Raw genomic sequence first — 25,091 nt, forward strand, 5'->3', positions numbered from 1 at the left:
GAGCCGTGTGAGACATTTTTTTTTATGGATGGGCGATTTTTATTTAACTTGTTTTGGACTGAAGCAATGCAACACCCGCTGAGTGGCATTAAACAGCTTGAAAGATCAAAGACAATTTTTAATATAACTCCGACTGAATTCCTCTGAAAGAAGAAAGTCATATACACCTAGGATGCCTCGGGGGTGAGTAAAACGCAGCCTAATTTTCATTTTTGGGTGAACTAACCCTTTAAGTTGGCATTAATGAAAAAAACTCCAGGCAGATTAATTCATAATACACATCTCTCCATCTATAATTTGTATCTTATTAAACACCTGAATTATTAAACATCTGAATTGTCGATTTAATGAAGACATGAAATCATTTTCCTCTCGGCTGCTAATATCTAAAGACTCAAATGAAACCCCAGCCTCTCCCCTGCTTTCCTCTTGAGCGAAGTTCGATTTAGAGTAAATCAGATATTTAAAGTCTGAGATTGAGAAGAGTGCAGTTCCATGTGAAATTAAGTAAACCATTCACTCCTGGGGTTCTGCCACGCAGCAATGTTTCATTAGCATCCCACCTCTGTCTTCAGCGAGTTTGAGTAACCACAGCAGATGCAGGATGAAATGCACAAACAAGGAGGAGAAACTAATGAAATATGAACTACAGTCTCAAATGTGGTGCTGGAGAAAAGTACAAAGCACTAAAAGCTCACAAGTCAATTCCTGAGCGCTGAAGCTCGGAGCACGACTAAAGATTGGTAGGTCACCCATTAAGAAGTTAATTGTAAACGATGAGCCGTGAACGAACGTCATTTATGCTCGCAAACGCACTCATTGCTGTCTTTCCCAGCATCCCTCTATATGTGTTAATGAAGACTCTGCCAATCTGCTCATCTCTAAAAGCATATTCTATGTCACCGTTCATGCGCCGCACACCTGCCAGATGCTCTGGCCGTCCCACCAATCTCACGCTGTATGCCAGACACACCAAACCCCTTACAACTGTCACACTTCATATTCCTGTACACGTATACAGTGCTATTACTCACTGCGTGCGGACGGACGTAGGATCTCCTCTCTCGTCTTGCAGCGGTGAGCCTCTCAAGTCAGTCGCACACCTGCTAGAAGCATTGATCCTCCCACTATCACTTCATTTATTGTCTGTATCACTCGCTTGCTCTTACTCTACTGCTCTTTTCCTCTCTCTTCTTTCTTTATGTGTCTCTTACCCTCCCCGTTTGCGCTCTTACGCACCCGTCCCGTCCCCTCCCCCGCTCGCTCAAACACTGAGGGCTGTCCATCTGAGCTGTCTGATGGGGCTGTAATTTGCATTCATCGTGCTTTGCCTTAATTAAACGCACACCTCCCCATCACAGGCTGTTGCTCAGGCAACCAATTCACTAACAAATGATGTCCTATATCCCATTTAAAAACTGTCATCCTACCTTTACATGCTTTTTTAAACAAATTTATCTTTGTCTGTTCCTGACATCCGCTCTTGAGCCTCCAGGGCGTTTATGTATTCAAGAGCTTGTTTCTCTTAAGTTAAGGATCTATTAAAAGCACTTAATGTAAAGGAGGTGGATTAGATGAATGAATGGGAAACCATGGAAACAGTGGTAATTTACTTATAAATACAATATGGAAGTTAAATATGGGAAGTATCTTGACAGAGCGTCCCACTTGTCACATCAGAGGGGTGACGGCACACATGGTCCACAGATAGAACAATTAAAGGGAAATTCTTAATCATTTATTCGTTTCAATCCCGTCCTTTCTTCCATGCAACACACAAAAAAAGATAATGCACGTATAATGTAATGTGTGAATCTAAAATAGGCTATGAAATAATTGATATTTTTTTAATGTTTTTGAAAGAAGACTCTTATGCTCACCAAGGCTGCTTTTGAATTTGATCTTTCCTATTTTAATATATTTTAAAAATGTAATTTACTCCTATGATGGCTAAGCTGAATTTTCAGCGGTTTTCAGTCTTTAGTCCTGAGTGTCACGTGATCCGTCAGATATCAGTTGAATATCCTGATTTGGTAGCCTACTCAGCAAATTATAAGCCTGCATAAATTTTGAATTAGACTGATATAATAAATTATAAATAATGCCATAGGTATATATCATAAAAACTGTCCAATAATGTGCTATATTCCAATTATGAGCTAGATGATTTGATCCATTGAAAAGATCTACCTTAAAAGAATGATTTGTCTACAAAAAAATCATATTTGACTAAAAATAATGATTTATTCACAGAGATAAACCAACTAAAGAGCACTTGGAAAACTTGAAATACAGCAGACACAAGATGCTTGAAATACATTATGATACCCCTTTTTTTTTTTTTTTTACATATTTTTTTTATGACAGCCAAAACCCTTATTGAGTTTCATTATATTTACAAGAGTGGCCAGGATATAAAAAAAAAAAAAAATACATCTTTTATGTTCCACAGAAGAAAGAAAGTCATACAGGCTTAGAACAACATGAAGCTGAACTGAATACCCATTTTTAGTGAACTGTTTCTTTAAGATGCTCCTACAAATACGTAACAAGTAACTGAGTCAAATATGCTCAGCTTAACACACAGACAGCACCTCACTGCATCAGACGTCTGCAAACACAACTCATGTGTACCATATGACAGCAAAATACTGCTGTCCACAGCATAACTCAAAGAGATAATGCAGGATTAGAAGGAAATCTTCTACCCCTCTGAGAGACGTGTTTTGTTGTAATCAGTGAGCATAATCTGCTGGCCTTGGAAAGCTGAAAACACACAGCTCATGTACAACTTCCCATTCAGAGAATAAAGAAGATCACGTTAAACTGGAAGAGCTTTTATTAGAATATGAATAAGATGTTAAAGATGGCAGATAAAAATACAACATATAAATCAAAAACAGTCTTTCTATCAAAAAATTGTAAATAATTATTCAAGTTATTTCATTGTAAGACATCTAATTTCAGAGATTTATTTAATTAATATTTTATTGAAAAATAAAAAAGGAAAGCATGTAAATGATATTCCTTACCTAACGTAATTTTCTGTCAGAGTATTGCTCTTTGGGACATTCCACATCCTATATTTTAACGTCCAATGCTTTTTATGGAAGGGCATCTTACTTTACGAGACCTCATCTGACTGCTCTGAGCATTTCACAAATAATTTCTAAAAAAAAGTCTAAATCTATTGCATTTTCCCCTCCTAATCCACACCCAGGTTAAATGTGTCATCCCACACTGAGTGTTGTCTTTCAAACTGCCCATAAGCTGTCATGCTCATATCTGATCTCTAACTCTCCCTGATAACTTAAACCTCTTCTAATGATGGCCGTTGAGCCTCGCAGGTGTTCCGCATCTCCATCTGTCCTCCGAGAGGTGGAGAACAGCACAAAAAAATGATCTTAAAACAGAGATCAGTTAGTAAGTCTAGACAACAGCCTCAGAGAAAAAGTTGTTTTTCTGCCATAAAATAGATCCTGTTCCTGTCTCAGTATCTGTCTTTAGGGAAACAAAGACAAAACCACAAAAGCAGAGTGACTCAGACTAAAGACATTTTTGCCACATTAAAATTGTAAAGTGAATCACATACACCACAAGATCTCAAAACGATACTTGGTTTAGTGTGTAGGTGAGCTTTTAGGTGCATTTGAATGTGGCAAACTCTTACAGCAGCATTACTAATACATTGTGCCGTTCTGACTAATAAAGGCTTACTAAAGACTCTTCCTCCTGAAATGCATGCCTGCATACTCCAAGAATATTAATCTATTCAAATGATAATCCAAAATGCCTTAGAATATATGAATAATAATGTGACAACCCTAACTTAAGCACAGGGGAGGAGGAAAATCTCGAAGGCGTTCGCTCTGTTCCTCTCTTTCTCTCATTTGACATAAAAAAGCCAGAGTGAGAGAGTTTCAGGATAGTAATTTTGGCTGCAGTGTCACTACATTGTACAATGTACATCATTGATTACAGTCTTGATTTTTATGCTTTGCAAACATCGTTGTTGTAAATTTTGCAGATACATCACCAACAGAATGTTACTTATGTTTCTGACATAGATTTTGTCATAGTTTTGTCCAAACTTCACAAACTACTTGTAATCTTTGAAGCATCAGTTAGAATGGATTGAAATTAATTAATAAATCAGGTTTGCACACTGTGTCCTCATTTTCAAGCCAAAGTCTGCTTATAAAAAAAGCCCTGATCAACAAAACAAAACAAAACTAAACTAAACCCCTGAACAACAAAACAAAAATAAAGCTCCGAACAACTGAACTTTGTCGAAATTACAATAACTACTTGTAATAATCTTACGTATCAGATATAATGGATTGAACATTAAAAACAAATCAGTTTTGCACAGTGTCTTTATTTATAAGCCAATGTGTGTTTATACTGAACTATTTTAGCTGAACTGTCATAGGCTTAAAGCTTAAATTAACAAAACAGAAACGAAACTAAAGCCCCAAACGAAACAAAACATCCTGAACTACAAAACAAAAGCAAAAAGGGAAACAAAACAATAAACGAAACAAAAATAAAGCTCTGAACAACTGAATTTTGTCGAAATTGCAAAGAACTACCAATCTCAGATATGAACATTAAAAACAAATCAGTTTTGCACACTTTGTCCTTATTTTCAAGCCCATGCCTGTTTACACTGAACTGTTTTAGCTGAACTGTCACAGACTTAAAGCTTAAATTAACAAAATAGAAATGAAACTAAAGCCCTGAACAAAACAAAACAAAACCCTGAGCTACAAAACAAAAGCAAAAAAGGAAACAAAACAAAAATAAAGCCCAGAGCAAATATCACATCACATTAGCCACAAAACTCATCTGCATATATTTTAGGACAAATTCATGCAGCATAACCTCAGCAGACCCCCTGCTCTCTATCACTTCCCCCTCCCCAGTTCTCATATGCATTTGTGAAGAAAACTACTCAGATTAGCACTAGCTCCATCGAAGCCAAACTGAGTCATGTTCAAAACATTTACACAACAGGATCACAACTGCTGCCACTGACCTCATCTCCTGTGTGGGTGGTTAGCTTTAAAAAAACATCCCCATTCCCCACAGAGGCAACGCATCTCACCTCTATACAATTTGCATGATCCGGCTGTTGGATAAGTCCGATGATGGGTTTTCATTTTTAGCCATAATATAAACTGTGGTCTAGTAATGTAATGTGTGGTCGTAGAGGGGACAGATGACAAGTGCATCACATGATGCAGTGACATGTTTTCATCCTCTCAGGGGCAGAATGATGTAACTCATGAAGGCCTGATGCTGTGTGACCAGGAAACAACTTCTAGAAACACACAAGATTTAAAGGTCCCATTGACATGGAAACGCCCTTTGGGAAGACGACACCTATTTATGCTGGACTCCACCCACCAAATGAGCAGGTGCAGCCAGCCCATGCACTTCATTATCTATAAACATTGATTTTCCTTTAACAAAGTGGCTAGTATATATAAGCCTACTGTATGTTGTTAATCCCCCCAAAGCAACATGGAGACATCAATCACATCTATTCACTTCCAATCCACTGACGAACCTCCACAGCAAGACAAGCTTAGGATTTACGATAAAGGAATAAAAAGGCAGTATGTCCTTCACCTATTCTATTTGATCTCCTGTACTGATTCAGGATAATTCACACAAATGAGGCGAGATGGGTTTTTCTCAAGTGGTTTTGCTTCAAGACCATGAAATTATATGGACAGCAAGTGGAAAACACGGCAATATTATTACAATTTAAAATTACTGCTTTCTATTTTAATATATTTAATTATTTTAAATAAATATGTTTATATACAGTATACACACACACACACACACACATTTTTTAAATTACATATATATTTTATGTTTCTAAATGTCTGCTGAATTGCAAGTTTCATGCTCCAATAATTCCCCAATAATTCACAGAACAAAACAAACTGTCTCCATGTTCATCTTTGCTGCATGTGATTTAAATGTAGTCTGACTCATAATTTCTTTGTGTAGTTCGGTTCATGGTTTTTGAGGATGAGGGCATTTCATACAACCTATCCATGGCGTCTAATTTATAGGTCCATCATGTGACACATGAATTCGCTCTAAAATACCCATAAAGTTTTGCAAATATCCTAACTGTGCATAATTATATTGCATTTTCTGGCTTATATTCATCATTGTTTTCCCTGATGAACCACCAGTTGAGAGCCACTGGGTTAAACCATTCACATAATTACTAAACAGACCACTGTCTCTACTGAGCAGTTATTAATATCTTTGTTTTTGCAAAAAGAGAATGTGAACTCCAGAGCATGTACCAAGACTCAGAGCTTCTCTCAGCTGGAGAGAGAGAGAGAGCGAATGAGGTGTCTGATGAACCCATGAACTCAAACCACCATTTACAGCAATTAATGTCTCCCCTTCTCGCCCTGGCTCAGTGTATGAGAACCCAAATGACCTGCCCCAGGAGGACACAGATGGGGAGCAGCTATACATCACCTGCCCCCAGCTGACCTTGCTAAAAACTCAAGCAGCAGCATCTGAGATTAACTGCTAATTCCTTCATGTTGACAACAACTATTTTAAAAAAATGTTATGCAACTTATTCAGAGATTTAAATTCTGAATTCTGCAAACATCTCGTTTGATGCAAACTGTCTGGAGTAAATCTACTCTAAGAGGGCCTATTCAAAAGAAAACTAGAAAAAGTACAAACCTATCAGGTTACTGCAGATAGTTCCTGTAACAGCAAAAAATGTAAGAAAGGCCCCAGAGGATGACAGTAAGAAGGGTGACGGAGGCAAGCACAGGTTGCTGCTCTGATATTAAGCTGGCTATTATTGACACTGACATTCCTCAACCTACCAAGGCCAGAAGCAGCAACAGCATCCTGGGGATCCGAGCAGTTTTGTGGGACCTTTATCCATGTCCCACAAATATCAAATATATATATTGTAGAAAAATATTGATATTTTTCTGAATAATTGTTATATATTAAAATATTTGTATTATTATTTTATTATAATTTTTAAAATAATTGTTATACATAAATTTTTTTTATCTTGCTATAGAATATTTTTTGTTTAAAAAAAAAACTAATACATTTTACATGCAAGTATGTGAATGTGTGTAAAATACACACAAAAATAGACTTGTATTTCATAAAAATATAATCATAATGCAATATAGATATATATAGTATCATACATTGTTTTAAGAAACCCCAGCACTCACTATAATATAATCTTTTATTCCTGTTTTTGCACTGAATTTTTTTTTAAATATAATTTTAAGAAATTGGCCACACTTTATTTTAAGGTCCAATTCTCACCATTTACAAACAATTAACTATGACTTTTGCATTTATATTTAATTTATATTTTTGTATTTAAAAAATATTTAAAATTTTATATGTGAGTGACTGTGTAAAAAGGATATATAGTACATGCATTTTTTAGAAAAATATACCATAATGCTTTATATATTACCATACGTTCATTTAAGAAACCCCAGCACTCATTATAGCAAATTTACATCAAAAAATCAGAAATTCAAATTATTTTTTTTCATCTTAGTGGTCCAAACGTGACCACCACAACTGGCTTTTTCTGTGGGTACAGCTAATGCCCTCCACTAGCTGCCTGCCTGCTGAGTCTGTAATGGGTCAGATGAGTGTCTGCCTGCCAGAACCTCCAGAAGTGAGCTTGGACTGAGCTTTGATGCGTGGCACATCAATCTGACATGCCTCTCATCTCCCCATGTCTCTGCCATCAGAACACCCCATGGTGCCTCTGGCCCTGAAGTTATTTTGATGGAATAAACCCAAATGGGCAGCTTCAGTTTGAGGAGGGGGAACTTGTACATCACAGCATGCTCGGGTCTAATATTTTTTATGAGTGCTGATATCCACACTGATAAACTAGCTGCTTTCCCCGAGGCCCAGGCCATCATCATTTCACTTTAACTATTCCTCTATAGAGATCTCAGCGTGAGCTGAAAAAGCAAAAAAGAGTGGTGTGGATATATCTCTGTCTTTTCTAGAATTTTAGCAAATAAATCTTTTTACAAAACAGCTTCTGGGAAAATATGATACCTTATCCAATGGAAATAGAGCAAAAAGCTTAAATGGGTATTAGAGTTATTGCCTGTACAAATGTTGAAGAAGCTTGGAGAAATGCTGACTAGGTCTTTACTAATGCTCCTCATACATTTAAATGCCATTCCTTTTTTTTTAAACAAAATACTTGTGATTCAAAACTGTGAGTCAATTAATCTTCTGCCTAAAACTGTGACAATATTGCATAATCAAATTTTTATGACCCATGGGAGCATATTCATGTGTCCCTTGACTATTGCTGCTCTCCATCAGCCATACAAATGCACATGCTTCAGTTAACGTTACTATGCTTTAAAAAGGTCGCTCATCCTTCACACTGAAGTTCATGCTGTTTCCTATACTATAAAGCTACTATAGAAAACTGTCACTATGCCACAAAAGGCGTGTGTGTGTGTGTGTGTGTGTGTGTGTGTGTATGAATGAAGAATGATGACCTATCTTCTCATTGTTAAAGGCTTTCTCTGACAATCTGATAACAGTCATTATACACAGATTGTTATTGTGACAGAGATACTGATTAAACATGCAGACAAGCATCTTTACAAAACCAATTAATCACCCAACGGGAATATGTGATTAATAGAAGATACAGTAAGACTTCACCAAAGTGTATTCATCATAAAAGAGCTTTTTTATACACCTAAAGGGTTTCTAAATATGCATATTTCTGCAAATGTTGTTTTTAATACGGATTTTGTGTGCCGTGTGATTTCGATGTGCTTCCATTTATAAATGTTGTCTCAGAGAATCATGGACTAGCTTGTCACATTGCTGCTATATTTAGTCAGACAGTTGCATGTATGAGACACACAGAGGCAGTCTGGGCTGATTAAGTTTGACAGCTCTCTCCTCCCTTCTCCTTGAAACTCTAGCCAATAGATTCCCATAAACACACACAAATACAGGAGTGTGAAAGATCAAGCAAACTCACCTGTATGCGGCGGTTCTTGTGCATGCATACTGTGAAAAACTAAACAAATATAGGCCTAAACTAGAAAAGAGCCTACTTCTTTGCTCTACAACTATGAACTGTGGTGGCGCACAGAGTCTGGTAAAGAAAGCAGATCACTCAGGCAGTTCTCAAACATCTCAGGAGCATCATTATACAGACAAAAGAGAGGACTGAAGAACATTCTGCTTCTCTGAGACTCATTTAGAGGAAGTGAAGGTATAGTTAGTTAAATACATGGGGGACGCAATAGTTGTAGAGGCTATATTGACAAAAATGTTGATTAAATTATTTCTGTTTAAAAGAAAAGTTGCCAAACTGCATGTTCAAATTACAATTATATTATACAGTTATGAAAGAATATGTATCTATATTCAGCACCTGCATAAATGAAAACAAGCAAAAACATACCTAATGCACATTTTTCATCATTCTAGAAGTAGAGTAAAAAAAAAAGTATTTTATTTATTTATTTATTTTGTAGAAAAGGTATATCGGCATCTTCGGCAAGTGACTTAAATGCACCTGATGACATGCAGTGATTTTGATGACACAAACTTGTAAATACAAACTTCTCAGGAGGACTTGTCTATGTATGACTGTGTGCGGCTGCTTGCACCGATGGACATCGCTCTACTCTATCGATCTCATCAGTTTCCCAACAGGCTGTCTGGGACAGAAGGACATTGTGTGCTCTTAATGGCTCATTGTATTATTTTAAACCAGCCTCCGTATATCTCTGTCTCGTTTAATAACGCCAGACAGAACTTGGCTCAGCATCGGTTAGACAAACGTGCTCAATTATATAAAGCAAAATAGGACACTATGGCAGCATACTTCCAGAAGAAAAGATCGACTTCGACTTAAAAGCAGAAAGTCTGAGGAAACCATGTCTCTCCTCACTGTGACACCTGCACTTTGTGATGAAAGAAGAGTAAAATGAACTGTTGTCACTCCGTACTGACATGACATATTTTTGCACTTTTTTCAGAGATACTTTATCAAAGCCAGGGATGTCTCTTTGATGTTAGGGAAGTAAAAAGAGCAACAGGAAAGACACTTGATTGCTTTCAAACCTCTCCTCAGAATGTCAGCAGCCTTCTCATAGCCGCAGGTCATTCAGAGATTAATGAAAGCAAGTAGCTAAAGTCCACTGAGTTAATGGGAAAAATATACAGCATGTGTATTATTTCTGCTACAGGAAGAGAGGTGAGTCTCTCTGGAACTTGAATGGGTTTAGCTGACCTGAGATGGCGTTAGATATAGTATGGGACCAGCAGCCTGTAATCTGAGTGGCGTATTGTGCGTTAAGTGCTTCCGGATTTAGAGCTGGCCTGGTATTAGGGATGCTGTTGTGAAGAGGAGGACTATATGCTACAGAGCTGCAAAACATGCAGCTGGAGCATTCATTTACCTGAGAGAGAACGAGAAGGTTTGGAGTTTGATACTAGCATCAAACCAACAGGGATAGTTCACCCAAAAAAAAGACAATTCTGTCATCATTTACTCTCCCTCATTCTGTTCTTTTGCTCTATCTATCTATCTATCTATCTATCTATCTATCTATCTATCTGTCTGTCTGTCTGTCTGTCTGTCTGTCTATCTGTCTGTCTGTCTGTCTGTCTGTCCATACAATGAAAGATGCTTTATGGAGAAAAACAAAACAAAAACAAAAACACATCTTTTCAACATTTTCATGAAAATGTACGCTATAATTAAAAATGTTGGGGTTGGTAAGATTTCTTAATGCTACCTGCTGAAAGAAGGCTCTAATGCTCTCCAATGCTGCTTTTATTCAAAAATGCAGTAAAGCAAAAATAAATAATTACAATTTAAAATAACCTTTTTTTTTTTCCAGCATCACATGATCCTTCAGAAATCTTTTTAATATGCTGATTTGCTGCTCAAGAAAAAAAAATCTAAGTTAAAAACAGTTGTGCTTCTATTTTTATCTTTTAGGAATATTAATGATTTTATGAATGATCTTTTATGAATAGGAAGTTCAAAAGAACCGCATTTTATTCAAAATAGAAATATGTTGTAAAATTTTAAATGTCTTCACTTCCTATTTTGATCAGTTTAATGTGTCCTTACTGAACAAGGACATATTAAACTGATCAAAACCCTAAATTTTTAAACAGAATATATCCCTAGTATTCTTTTTATTATTATTATTATTATTATTATTATTATTATTATTATGTGTAAATGGCCTTATAAAAGCAGTACAACACTCAAGTATGTGACTACAGTCAAAACAGTCAAAACAATTTAAAATAACCTTTTTTTTTTTCCAGCATCACATGATCCTTCAGAAATCTTTTTAATATGCTGATTTGCTGCTCAAGAAAAAAAAATCTAAGTTAAAAACAGTTGTGCTTCTATTTTTATCTTTTAGGAATATTAATGATTTTATGAATGATCTTTTATGAATAGGAAGTTCAAAAGAACCGCATTTTATTCAAAATAGAAATATGTTGTAAAATTTTAAATGTCTTCACTTCCTATTTTGATCAGTTTAATGTGTCCTTACTGAACAAGGACATATTAAACTGATCAAAACCCTAAATTTTTAAACAGAATATATCCCTAGTATTCTTTTTATTATTATTATTATTATTATTATTATTATTATTATTATTATTATTATTATTATTATTATTATTATTATTATTATTATTATTATTATTATTATTATTATTATTATTATTATTATTATTATTATTATTATTATTATTATTATTATTATTATTATTATTATTATTATTATTATTATTATTATTATGTGTAAATGGCCTTATAAAAGCAGTACAACACTCAAGTATGTGACTACAGTCAAAGACAAAATGGGTTGTACTATAAACAATATAGTAAATTTTTTTGTATCTAACTGTTTTTCAAAAATTAATTTATGGATTATCAGTTCTAATTCAATTTCAGATCTCCCCAATACAGCTTAATGGACCACAGTCAAAGGTGTAATGAAACCAATTGACCAACTTCATGTCTTAATATTAAGGTTAAGATGTTAAACGCATTTATTTCTCTTCTGGGAAAACAGACAATAAATAGTGATGACTCATCCTGCACACAGATATTTTTGTCCAATCACATGCTATCTACATTGATGTCCCTCCCCCTAACACCACATGCAGTGGACCATCTACTCAAAAGTTCATGGCTCAAATACATCAACACAAGAACAAAAACTATGCTAGTCAGGCAATTTCATGCCATCTTTATCCCAAGACCTAAACCTGATGCTGCTATATGCACATAATGACAGTGACCTAGATTGCCCATATGTACCAAAGAAAGAGAAATAGTCTGAATATAAGAGATAGAGAAAGTGTGAGTGAAAGAGACAGGGAGATAAAGATGCCTTATCAACAGATAGTGAAAAGAAAAGAAGTGTCTTGATTCACATTCAGTAAGCAGCTCCATTCCTCTAATGCAGTATCATTGCCGAATATTGAAGCATTCCTGCTGGATCTGTGCAAAGATTGCTTTGTGACACTAAGCAAGGTGCCTTCATTAAGCAAACCAATCTAAATCCATTCATGCTAATGTATGCCAAGTCCAAGAGTACAATCCGCACATAATAATGACCACTAAACAAACACTCGCTGCGCCACTGGCAAAATATTTACATTCTTTTCATATTCAGATCTGCCACTGAAAGACCTTCCCGATTTCAAACTCACCAGAACTTCTTCGGCCTCCTGATTCGAAAGGGAGAGCAAGGCATATTGTGGATGTGTCAGGCTAATTGAGATCTGTCTTCCTTCCTGAAGGTCTCAGGCCTACAGATGGGATTATGGCCTAATTCTGTATCACAGTAGTCAGATCCTGTCTCGCTCTGACAAGCTAATGAATCCTCTTCCTCTCAGTCTATTTCAAAGAACCAAAATAAGTCTCATACATAAATTTGCAAAAAAGTCTTTTTGATGAATTAATACCACTATATATACACCATTAGAATTAAAAAAGATACATTTTCTATACATGGTCATATTTCATGATCATAGCTCATATTTTGCGTCCAGTTCGCACAAGTTCCAAAATATATAAACAAACTGCAACTCCAGCAATGGACTAACTGTCAAAGTCCCGTCACAAAGCCACTGAAGCGTGATGTTAAAAGCTGCGATTGCTGTAAATATGAAGAAATCCTCAAGTTGTCCTCAACTGCTCTGCGAGGAGGTGGTAGGGCTCTTGTCTTGCAGGCTGTTTGCTACAGAGGCGGAGACTGATGCAGGCCGGGTCCTGAGGTTACACGTGGAGGGATGGATACCGTCGGAGTCAGGAATCTGGTTTATCTCGTGGGTTCGTTAGGACCGACCTTCAGGCTGCTGTCCATCTGCGCCTGGCATCCTGAGCAGGCCTGTACACACGGCCTGCCAGCACACACACACACTCTCACTCACACAGACAGGGGCGTGAGAGTGTCGCATGTGCGCCTCAGCCAGTTCGTCCTGCCAACACTGCAGAGTTGTCTCCCGTCGCTGTGGCAACAAGGCAGCAGGGCTGCAGTGTGTCCTCTGCGCTCCGGACCATTCTCATCCCAAAACCACTGCCTGAATCGAAAACATTTAATCTGTCTGTCCTCGCTCTATACGGCTTTGTGACACTCCCTGAGCAGAGTCAAACAATCCCACATGTCTTGACTCTTGACATTTTAGATACAGAGTTAAAACCAACAGTATACAACTTAGAATTAAAAAATTGTCTGCTTACCTTATTTGCCTATCAACTATCTGTCTATCTGCCTGTCTATCCATCTGTCTATTGGTCTATCTGTCTGTATATCCGTCATCCATTTGTCTATCTATCTTAGTTAAAAAATATATACTAAAATGTTTTTGAAATCAATTTATTTTGTGCTAAGTATACTACAAATACATTCACGTATTTATGTGATTAATAAAAATACCCTGCAATTGTACTTTTGGTATACTTAAAGTCTGCTAAATTGGAACAACTAATTTAAATTTGTGCTTAATGCACTTTAATTGTGTGGAAGTAGTGCTGAGGTCCAACTAAAGATATACTTAAGTATATTTGATTGTGCTAATGTGGAATTATTGCAAGTATACCTCCGGTACACATTAAATCGCTTACATTTAAAGACTGGTATAATACAGAGATCATACAATCTTTATTAATAGTGATATTAAAACACATTTTAGGCATAATGTTAAGAAATATGCTTTGTGTAATAAAGAATTACTCAAAATAAAATTTTATTATAATTTTATATCAGTAAGTCTTAAGTGATATGTCAATAATAGATATGAAGTATACTTAGTATACTTATGAAATTAATGCATTTTAAACAAATTATGGCATAGGATTTTTTTAACTAGGGTATCTATACCCACCCACCTATAAATCTTCAAATTTCAAAGACAATACTGTATCAGTTCTGTATCCTCTTTGATTTCTCTAATTTAATTCAAACTGAATTAAAATTGAAATCTAAATGTAATTCTCAATGGTGCACATCCCTGCAACAGTAACCAGAAAGGTTTTTTAAACCAGCATCCTTAAATTGGCAATAAGCTAAATATGAAATCTAAATGGTATTACGAAGGAAAAAGCAGCTGCAACACCAAAGGGCCTTTGAATAGTTTCCTTCCAAGTCACTTAAAGCAGAGAGAAAATTGTCTTTCTTCTGTAACTGTGTCCAGGCTGATACCCTTGAGCAAAACAGCATAAAAGCTTGTGGTTTCTGGAATGGCTGTTTCAGGCTATGACTGAGTTAAATGAAAAAGACAGTACTTACCACAAACTCCTGGCTCTGGAAAATGTCTTGTCAACTCTGAAATGACAAAAAAAGGCATTTTAGTTAAAGAAAATTCCTTGCACCTGTTTTCTCTCTACATAGTACAACCGGTTGCCCAAATACCTAAACTACTGCCCATACTCACAGATGTTTGTGTGGTATTTATTTTTTAAAACTTTTTAGGAGCTATCCTAAAAATACATTTTAACATATTCCAACATTGTGAGCAAAAATAAATAAATACATAATCATCATTACTCCACAGAAAACCCAAATGTTTTTGTTTACCAATGTCCCTTTCAGAAATACCCTATTTAGAGTCATATTCATTGCTTATGATTTAGCCTTTATTCAAAAAATAATTTTCCAGTAATAGGGGAAGTAATACTGTTTTTTCCTATTGTTTGTAATGACCCTTTCCCATGTAGAATTAAATAGCATTTATTTTATTTTTCAAATGAAATAAATAAAATGATTTGAGTAATTTGTTTCTATACATTTATCCTCAGTCAACATTTGAAAGCAATCAATTACCATTAAAAACAGCTAGCAGTGACTGAAACAGATGTTAATATTTAAATTTTTTATATATATCTATATACTATATGAAAAATCTGCCAAGCACACATTGTGTGGGGAAAATGTTGACTCAGGCATGATCCTGGCCACCAGCAGATGGTGTTGTGATGCAACACTGGCTTGTCAACTGAAGAATTACAGTGCAAAATCCGCACTTCTTACATGCATCACAGCAACACAGAAGATTAAAACTGCTTACCATCTTATACTGCACATTGTGCACAACACATGGGACGTACATTTAAATAGTAAACTAATATGAGCAATATGCTCTGCCGCTGTTAAATAAAAAAAAATACAAAATATTTACCAGACATATCACTTGTTCTGTACGTGTTTCCCCTGCTGCTGTTTAGATCCTCTCATATTTCCAGTGTTTTACTTAAAGTGCACATTCACCCCGTTCAGTCAAACAGGCGGTAGAGTCCGCAGCTTTACGGCAATCCATCTTTCCAGGAACCTGTCTGTCATGGATTAGGCTGCATACTATCAGGATTCATACTATACCGGCTAACATCTGTGGTATTTCTGACCTAGAGCTAGAAATAGACGCAGGGTTGTTGCTCTTAGACACTAAAGCACTAACAGAATGTAAATGGACTGAAAGCATCACTGCTGTGTGTGTGTTTTGTTGACAGCTGCTATACAGTGGACTTTGAATTCACTATCCAGCCTCACCTCCTCATAATAGACAAGAGGACAATCGATGTCACGGATGTTGATTTTCCTCTGACAGCCTCTCGTTTCAAATTAGACAGCTGATGTTAAACGCTGACCCCTTCAGTAGCACTCAGAGTCAAGTACATCAACGGATGTTTCCATAAACATACTACATTACCTGTTATTTTTAGTATATTGTCACCTCAAGTCCATACATGTTTGATGGTACTGAGAAAGCAGAGGCAGTGTGGGATTTCAAAAGGGAAGATCATTGTTTCCTTTTTTTTTTATACACCTTCTCTGTTGACAGTCTTTGCCAATAATGTGTTGACTAGTCTTGCTGGCAATGCTAATGTGTCACAAATCTGTATCTGTTTACACTTGTCATTTACTATTCAAAATGAATAATAGTCAGTCACAAGATCGTAGTCAGTTTTCATGAGTTCTCAAGGCGAAAACCAGCACAGTGTTTTGTTTAGGAGAAAGAGTCTCACACCAATCCTGCCACAGTGCTTCATTTCATTCACAGCTTCACTCTGACTCATGGCTTATTTTTTTTGTCTGGAATTGTTTGTGTATTACAAAAGGAGACAAAAGATGGCTTCCTTAATACAAGTCAGAGTTTCATTACTGGATCAAAAGCAAACACTGATAACAGTTCAGTAGGTTCAGTAATTAACCCTCAGCCAAACTGAAACACATTAGGCTGTCTACATTTTTCCATTCAGTGCAGGTGACCTAAAGTACAGTGAAGACCTTGGCTCAAATCTCTGTTGCCTTTAGGCATCAAGCCTAAAGTATGTGCCTTCGCTTCACACTTCACTAAAGCTAGTTAAAAGATAATTTACTCACCCCCATGAACTGATACAACAGCTTTGTCAACAAACAAATGGATTTTTAAATAATTCTCCCCCTACAATATACACTACTGTTCAAAATTTGGGGTTGACATGCCTTTTTACCATATTCACCAAGGTTGCATTTATTTATATATATTTTAACAGTACTACTGTGATATATTACAATAACTAATAATATTAAAATAACTTTTCCATTTATATATAATTTAAAATGTAATTTATTCCTTTGGCAAAGCAGTCATTACTCCAGTCTTCAGTGTCACATGATCCTTCAGAAATCATTCTAATATGCTCAAGAAATTTCATATTATTATTAATGTTGAAAACAGTTCTGTTGCTTAATTTTTTTATGGAAACTGTAATACAATTTTTCAGGATTCTTTGATGAATAGAAAGTTCAAAACAACAGCATTTATTTGACAGAGAAACATTTAGCAAAAAATCTCAAATGGGTTTATCAGCAAAAAAACAAAAAACAAAACAAAACAAAACAAAAACACAAGTGACCTTGAGCAACTTACTCAGCAGCTATATTAATTTGTGTGTGTGTGTGTGTGCTGGTAGGTTTTTATTTTATACTTTTATCCATTTATAAAACAGTCCACAAACCTCAAACAATCCACACAATCTGTTTGACAAAAGGAGACAGACTTCCTGTGTGTAGATTACAAAACATAATTGCTGTCAGTTCTGACGTTTGTGCTGTGGGTACGCTCATAGTCTCTCCAGTTTAATTAGCTTTGCCTCATATCTGCAAATAAACAGTAAAATCCCCAGTTGCTCAAACAAATAATCGGCACATCACTCAAAGGCACCCAAAAGACCACGACAGATTCAAACTATAAGCCTGCGGGGAACATTGGTGCCATCAACCTGTACGTAAATAATGCCTTGACAGATCAATACATTTTATTGTTTGCTATATTGACGCGCATTAAAATTTCTGATGTTTATGAACTGTCAAATGGTCACAAATCTGAGCTGCCAACAACAGGATGAGGACTATATCAGAACTCCAGTCATGTGTTAGCGGCCCACAGGAGAATCATAAAACTTGTTTTTTTTTCACGTTCACCTCCTCTTGTGTTGCACAGAATCCTCATAAAGGGGAAATTGAGTCTGGGTGTGGTAAAACTCTGAAGCAAAGCTTCGACTGAGCCAAAATATCCGCAGGGGATTACAGTTCAACGGCATGCGTGATAGACTTAAGTAATTAGCCGGCTAAAATTAACAGACGTATTAAACGCACACTAAGCCAAATATTTGCCTAAATATATGAATGACCTTTTGACATCCCAATTCTTTCACAAATATTCTAAATGAAATATCTGCACCTATAAATGAATTAAAAATGTGACATGGCAGTTCACGTTGAACTTTATCTTGCCAACGTCAGGCAGTTTCCTTCTTCTTGGATGTTGCGCTTCGTGCAGAAATAAATGTTATGCAGGTTAATTGAATGGATTGCTATTTAATTGAAAGTACATCATAGATAATACGTTATTATATCAGACATATCAGTACATGGAAGTCTGTGTTTCCTTATACTGTGGAACTACAGTAAGGATGCATAATTCATCACTTGGGTTCTGAGCATAAACTAGAGGGTTTCCTGAGCCCTATGGAGAGCCTGGGGCCCTTTCTGTCAGGATCTTCTGAATGAATGTAATAATGTACCATTGCTGCCCTCAAACCTCTGCGGGCGCACACAATATATTAAACGAGCAGGTTGTGTTAGCTCGGATTTATAACACTGCAATAAAGGTTTCGGAGTGAGTGAGTGGTACAGTATGAGATACAGAGGAGACTGTCAATATTGAGGCCGGAGAGGATATTTACACAGGAGCTACACTGGATACAATGACTTACTGAACTTGGCTCTAACACAAGCTCGTTGACCATCACAGCCTATGATGCCTCTGGTAAGGTAACATGGTGCAGATGCATCATAAATCATGTCTCGAACACTTCAGGGCTACTGGAGTAGAGAGCACAACAATCCTGCTGGATGTCATTTATAATTTAAAAAGCACAATTCACAAGCATCATCCACTGATGGTTCAGTTCATCTCCAAAGGAACGAGAATCGTAAAAAATAAATAAAGTAATTGAAAATAAAATAAATAATTGAGAATAAAATAAATAATTGAAATAAATAAATAAATCATCCAGGTGGATGCTGCACACTGGTGGTGGTTAAGGAGAGACCCCCCCACATGATTGTAAAGCGCTTTGGATGCACATCAATACACAATAAAGCGCTATATAGGCCTAAATGCATCATTCATCATTCATCATCAAATAAAATGTGTTTATGAATATGTGTTAGCCTTTTGATGGACTGGCAATCTGTCCGGGGTGTTTCCCCCGAGATGCTGGAATAGGCTCTAGCATCTCCACGACCCTACAGATGTTATGAGAAGTGTTTTGGTGACTGCATCGATGGATAAATAAATAAATTAAAATAAAATAAATAATACATTACATAAAACAACTAATTTAATTAAACTAAATTAAAAAATAAAATAATTAAGGAAAATAATTAAATAATTAAAGGGGTCATATGACGTTGCTAAAAAGAACATTATTTTGTGTTTTTGATGTAATGAAATGTGTTTATGCAGTTTAAGGTTCAAAAAACACATTATTTTCCACATAATGTACATTATTGTTTCTCCTCTATGCCCCGCCTTTCTGAAACACGTCGATTTTTACAAAGCTCATCGGTCTGAAAAGCGAGGTGTGCTCTGATTGGCCAGCTATCCAGTGCGTTGTTATTGGCCGAATACCTCAAGCGTGTGTCTTATTGTGATGCCATGTCCCCGCGTGACGAGACAAAAACAATAAAACCCATTATAAACGAGGCATTCTGTTTTAGGTAGACATCGTTGACTCTTAAATTTTATAAAGGATATGTCTTTGGATTTGAGACTTTAGTCTTTGCAACTTTACAGATCTTCTTTATGCACCAAGAGCTTGTAACACTCCAAAGAGAAAGGAAAAATTGAAATCGCATCACACGACCCCTTTAAGGAAGTCGAACTGGAAAAAGCAGAGACACTTTCATGCTATGAGTAAAACCTGGTATGAGTTTGCAATGCAAGTCAACAAATTTTAGTGGGTCTATGTTTTTTGACACATTTTTGAAAAAAAATTTTTTTCAAACTGATGTTGTCCCAAATGTTAATTTTGTCCTATCCACTTCAGTAAATCCATGATTCTAAACTCTCATCAAGGTCCCAGATCAGTGGCCTTGTGGTGGGAAACAAAATGCATGATGCAAATTTAACCCATTACAACTTGACTAGTAAATTGTTCACTGTGTGACTACAGTATACAATGGATTAACAGAGAAACGAGCAAACTAAACTGGGCAGGTTTAGTAGTGTTTTGTCATGTTGAGTTCAGTAAATGACAAAAGATTGCAGAAGATTAAAAAGTACAAAGATGATAAAAAATGCACAAAAAATTTATAAATAAACAATAAAGACTGAGACTGCTGATGTAAGTAATGATAGATTGTAAAGATGTTTTACATGTATCTGTGCTATAAACCATGTTCAAATATGCTGTCAAAGGCCAAAAAAAGTGAAAGTATATTTTTATATTTTTGAAAGAAGTTTCTTATGCTCACCAAGGCTGCATTTATTTGATCAAAAATGCAGCAAAAAAACAGTAATATTGTGAAATTAAATTTTAATTACAATTAGAAATAGCTGTTGTCTATTTTATTATATTCTGAAATGTAATTTATTCCATGGCAAAGCTGAATTTTTTTTCATTCCAATATGCTGATATGGTGCTCAAGAAAAAAATTTTTTTCTTTATTTCTATTATCAATGCTGAAAACAGTTCTGTTGCTTAATATTTTTTATATAAAACGGTACCTTTTTTTATAGGAATTTTTGATGAATAGTAAAAAAAGCATTTATTTGAAATATAAATCTTTTCTAACATTATAATTGTCTTTATTGTCACTTTAAACAGTCAATTTAATGTGCCCTTGCTGAATATTAGTAATAATTGATTCAATTGTATAACTAGAGGGAATACACAGTACAGCAAGCATATTGTACAATACAGTGAACATAAGACATTCCTCATAAGAAAGAAAGACACTTCTTCTTTTTAAGAAATGATGCAAGTGACTTGTGAAGAAACAGTACGTCAGTGTTGACAGATACTATAATGTCTCAGTATGTGAGTGTTTAAGGTGGACGGAGTTACACCTGCTGTCTGGGGAACAGACGTTAACCAAGAGAACAGCCCTGTAGTCACTGCCAATACACTGTGTACCATAACAAGAACCTTACATAAACACCCATCAATTTTTCATGACTCTGGAACACAGAGGAACAATACAGGAACATGTGTATAAACAGCATGTTTATATGTTTACGTGTCCATCTTCTTGTTAAATAATGAATAATGTTCAAGTGATATACATTGTATGCAAACCACAAAGTGTGAAACAATGCAGGCCTCGATATCAACATTCAACATCTGAAAGCTGCCATTGAAAGACAGTAAAGAGTAACAGTACAGTGGATGTACTGTACTGAGACACAGTGGTACCAGTCGCAAGTCTACAATGTGACAGCCAGATGAATGTATGCGGGTGCCTTAACACATGCAGACCGTCTCGCAGCTCTTCAGGTTTCAGCAGAAGTGTGTCTCCAAGCTGTAATGTCCACATTTGTTGTTACAAAACAGCACAGGTGCAGAGACCCATTAAAACAGCAGCAGCACCTGTCATGTGACACACAGTGCTGGAATGCATCAAATGTGTGACAGCATTTGGAAATTTGATCTGGGGTTTAAAGGTAAATTCACTAAATAAATGTAAATTAGGCTCAGTATTTACTAAAAAATCAACAAAATTAAAATCCTTAAAACACAGGTAAGCTGAAAATAATTTTTTATTAACCATTAACCGTTAAACTGACAACATTAAAACTCTATACTATTTTCCTCAAACTACTGTTCAGTTTGGGGGCGGTTCAGTTTGTTTTAATGTATTAAAATAAGTCTTTAATGCTCCCCAAGGTTGCATTTATTTGATAAAAAACTCAATCAAAAACATTAAAGGGGTCATATGATGCTTTTTTAAAGATCATTATTTTGTGTATTTGGTGTAACAGAATATGTTGACATGCTTTAATGTTCAAAAAACACATTATTTTTCAAATACTGTACATTATTGTAGGTCCTCTATGCCCCGCATTACAATTTAAATGAGCTGTTTTATATTTTAAAAATATGTAATTTGTAAGCTGAATTTTAAGCAGTCTTGTTAGGCCTACCTTCATAAAAAATTATAAATGTCTTTACTGTCACTTGTGATTAATTTAGTGCATCCTTGATAAATAAACATACATTTATTTTAAAAAATCTTTCAAATAAAAAAGTAAAATCAGCCATTTTACATGCTACATGTGAATTTAGGCATCACAAAATTAATGTACAGTATGGAATTGATATTAATTTTGAGATAAGGTTACTTTTATCAGTGTTAATATTTTTTTCTTTCTATTCTTAAAGATTACCTTTGATTAAGTCAGTTTAGATCATGGCAATGATAATTAAATATCCAATATTGACCAATACAGATATCAATATTACGGATACATTTCGAAATTCATAAAAACACTACATCATGAAAAAATGTTTGTGCATATTTTCTATATACCAATACGAGTAATAGCAATTGATCAAATGATGATGATAATGTGATGTTAAATGGCATAAACCATATACCTTTTAACTTTAGTAAATCGGGTGCTAGAACAAGACATGCATGTACAACCCCCGAAAATGAGTTATGTATGAGCCATCTATGTGACTGGAAGTGTCTAACAGCTGCCCTTCAGAACTAATCAACTAATCTTCGTCTCCTCAAATAACACTAAAATTAATCCAGCCATCTTCAGTCACGTCTTCGATACAGCCACTGAATGTGAACGTGACTGTAAATTCAGATGAAGATCAGATGAAGGACAGAGGGGTTCGCCTTGGTTTAGTGACCTTCCTGAGAGAGGTGGATGAGTGGTCACAGACCCTTGAGAGGTGCACACATGGTCTTTGTAATGCAAAGCAAAACCCTAATGAAAACGGTTCTGCCTCTTTAAAATGCCACTCAGTAAACAAACAGTGGATTAAAAAACTAATGCTGACAAGCACCTTTAATCTTTGTCATTTAACTAAATCTGTGTTAATTGAAAACAATATGTTCAAACCAACATTGTAAAATCAAAGGAAAATGGCATGAAATGGTCAATTACCAATTAGACTGTAAAAATGATTTTTCGAAGTAAAATAAAGATTATTGGAGTATGTTTACAAAAAAAAAAAAAACTATCTACTTCAATGTTTCACTTTTAATTCAATGTGTTACCTGCCATTTTTTGTAATTATTTGTGAAATTTAATTATTTGTTTCAATTTCTGAGTGATTTTTTTTTCAGTGCTCCCAATTCTTCTCGGTTCACTCCCTGTACCATTCTTTGCCCCACTGGAACATTGAAATTGTGCATAAAGAATCTGCTGACCTCCAAAAACCAGCGATCGGCACCACTGCTTGCAAAACAAGTAGCTTTTCCACATGGTTGTTTCTGAACAGGGACCACTCAGAGTCTTTTTGAGACTAAGGGAAAGATAGAAAGACAAAAAGGAAAAGCATTTCATGATCTGGGACAAAGCCTGGACCTGCTGTTTATTTCATTAGACTCCATTAAGAGTTCATGAGGCCAGAGAGATGGGCCAACATAGCATCACCAGGCTTCATTTAGAAAATGACTCCATATTTCAGTCTGAGGTCACCTGAGGGGACCTTCCACATGCAGATCCACATGCTGAACCTGCATAATGAGATCATTATTCGAACAGAGGCTAAATCTTTGTTTCTTTTAGATGGCTGTGGCTTCAAGATCTGGGCTGGAAACTGAAGCCATCATGAATTATGCACTTGATCATTGTTTAGGAGGACTGTCTTTGTAATGTAGGTTACTTGGATAAAACCATCTGCCAAATTAGTAATTGTAAATGGGATTGTCATCAAAGGCAAATACATAAAGATCTCAGTGAGCTACATAACACTGAGTTATACAGTGTTTGTCTAGGTTCTGTAAACAGGTGCATGTTCACGAGGCCATGTAAACACCGATCACCTGCAAAGCAAATCTGTTCACTTGTTATCTACACTCGGAGCAATTTTCAGAGATGGCTTTTAGATGTCACAATCTTTAGGACCAAGCAAATGTCAAAACGCAACCAAAGACAATTTACTGAGCGAAATGAGAAAAAGGATCAATACGGATTTTCCTTCCATCAACAAAGTCAGTGAAGCAAACTCATAAAAGTACAAGCTGCCCTTTAAAGTGTTGAATGTACTACCAGCCAAACTCCCTTAATTTTTATATTATATATATAATCAAAAACAAATAATATTACTAGTGCTGGGCAACGATTAATCGCGATTAATCGCATCCAAAATAAAAGTTTTTGTGTACAATGTGTGTGTACTGTGTATATTTATTATGTATACATGAATACACACACATGCATGTATATATTTAAAGGTGACATATCATGAAAATCTGACTTTTCCAGGTTTTAAGTGCTATAATCAGGTCCCCGGTGCATCTACCAACCCAGAAAACATGAAAAAGATTAACCCAGTAACTTTGTTTTGGTAAGCCTTTTTCTGCAAGCGTCTGAGAAAGCAAGCGCGTTTGATTTCGCTCCCTTGGTGACGTGGCAAAGGGATCTCATTAAAATATTACCATCCCTTAATCTGTAAGTTTCCACCCACGGCACCGTCGTTTTGATTTCGCAAGCGACAACGGTGTACCAGCTCTAATGCCATGGCAAAATTTGAGCAAAACATGCTAACTGTTCTGTCAGGGGGCGGGGAGCAGCAGCTCATTTGCATTTAAAGAAACAGACCCGAAAAACAATGTGTTTCTGCTTCCACTCAAAATAGGCATTTTCAGTATTGAGCTGAAACTTCACAGTTACATTCTGGGGACACCAGAGACTTATATTTTATATTGTAAAAAGGGGCATAATATGCCTCCTTTAATAAAAATATTTAGTTTATATATTAAATATATTTAAATATAATATATGAA

General features: G+C 35.7%; 1 protein-coding gene across 1 annotated transcript in view; it reads right to left on the bottom strand.

Moving 5' to 3' along the window:
- LOC107737565 (rap1 GTPase-activating protein 1-like) overlaps positions 1–12,870 on the bottom strand; it is a 65,769-nt gene extending 52,899 nt beyond the window's left edge. The window contains exon 1 of the mRNA XM_016549087.1: positions 12,784–12,870. Within this exon, the coding sequence (XP_016404573.1) occupies positions 12,784–12,827 (44 nt within the window). The 5' untranslated portion in view covers positions 12,828–12,870. The remainder of the gene's footprint in view (positions 1–12,783) is intronic.
- Between the last annotated feature and the right edge of the window lie 12,221 nt (positions 12,871–25,091).

This window comes from Sinocyclocheilus rhinocerous, unplaced genomic scaffold (assembly GCF_001515625.1).
Source record: "Sinocyclocheilus rhinocerous isolate Xijiao unplaced genomic scaffold, SAMN03320098_v1.1 scaffold72, whole genome shotgun sequence".
NCBI classification, from domain to species: Eukaryota; Metazoa; Chordata; class Actinopteri; order Cypriniformes; family Cyprinidae; genus Sinocyclocheilus; species Sinocyclocheilus rhinocerous.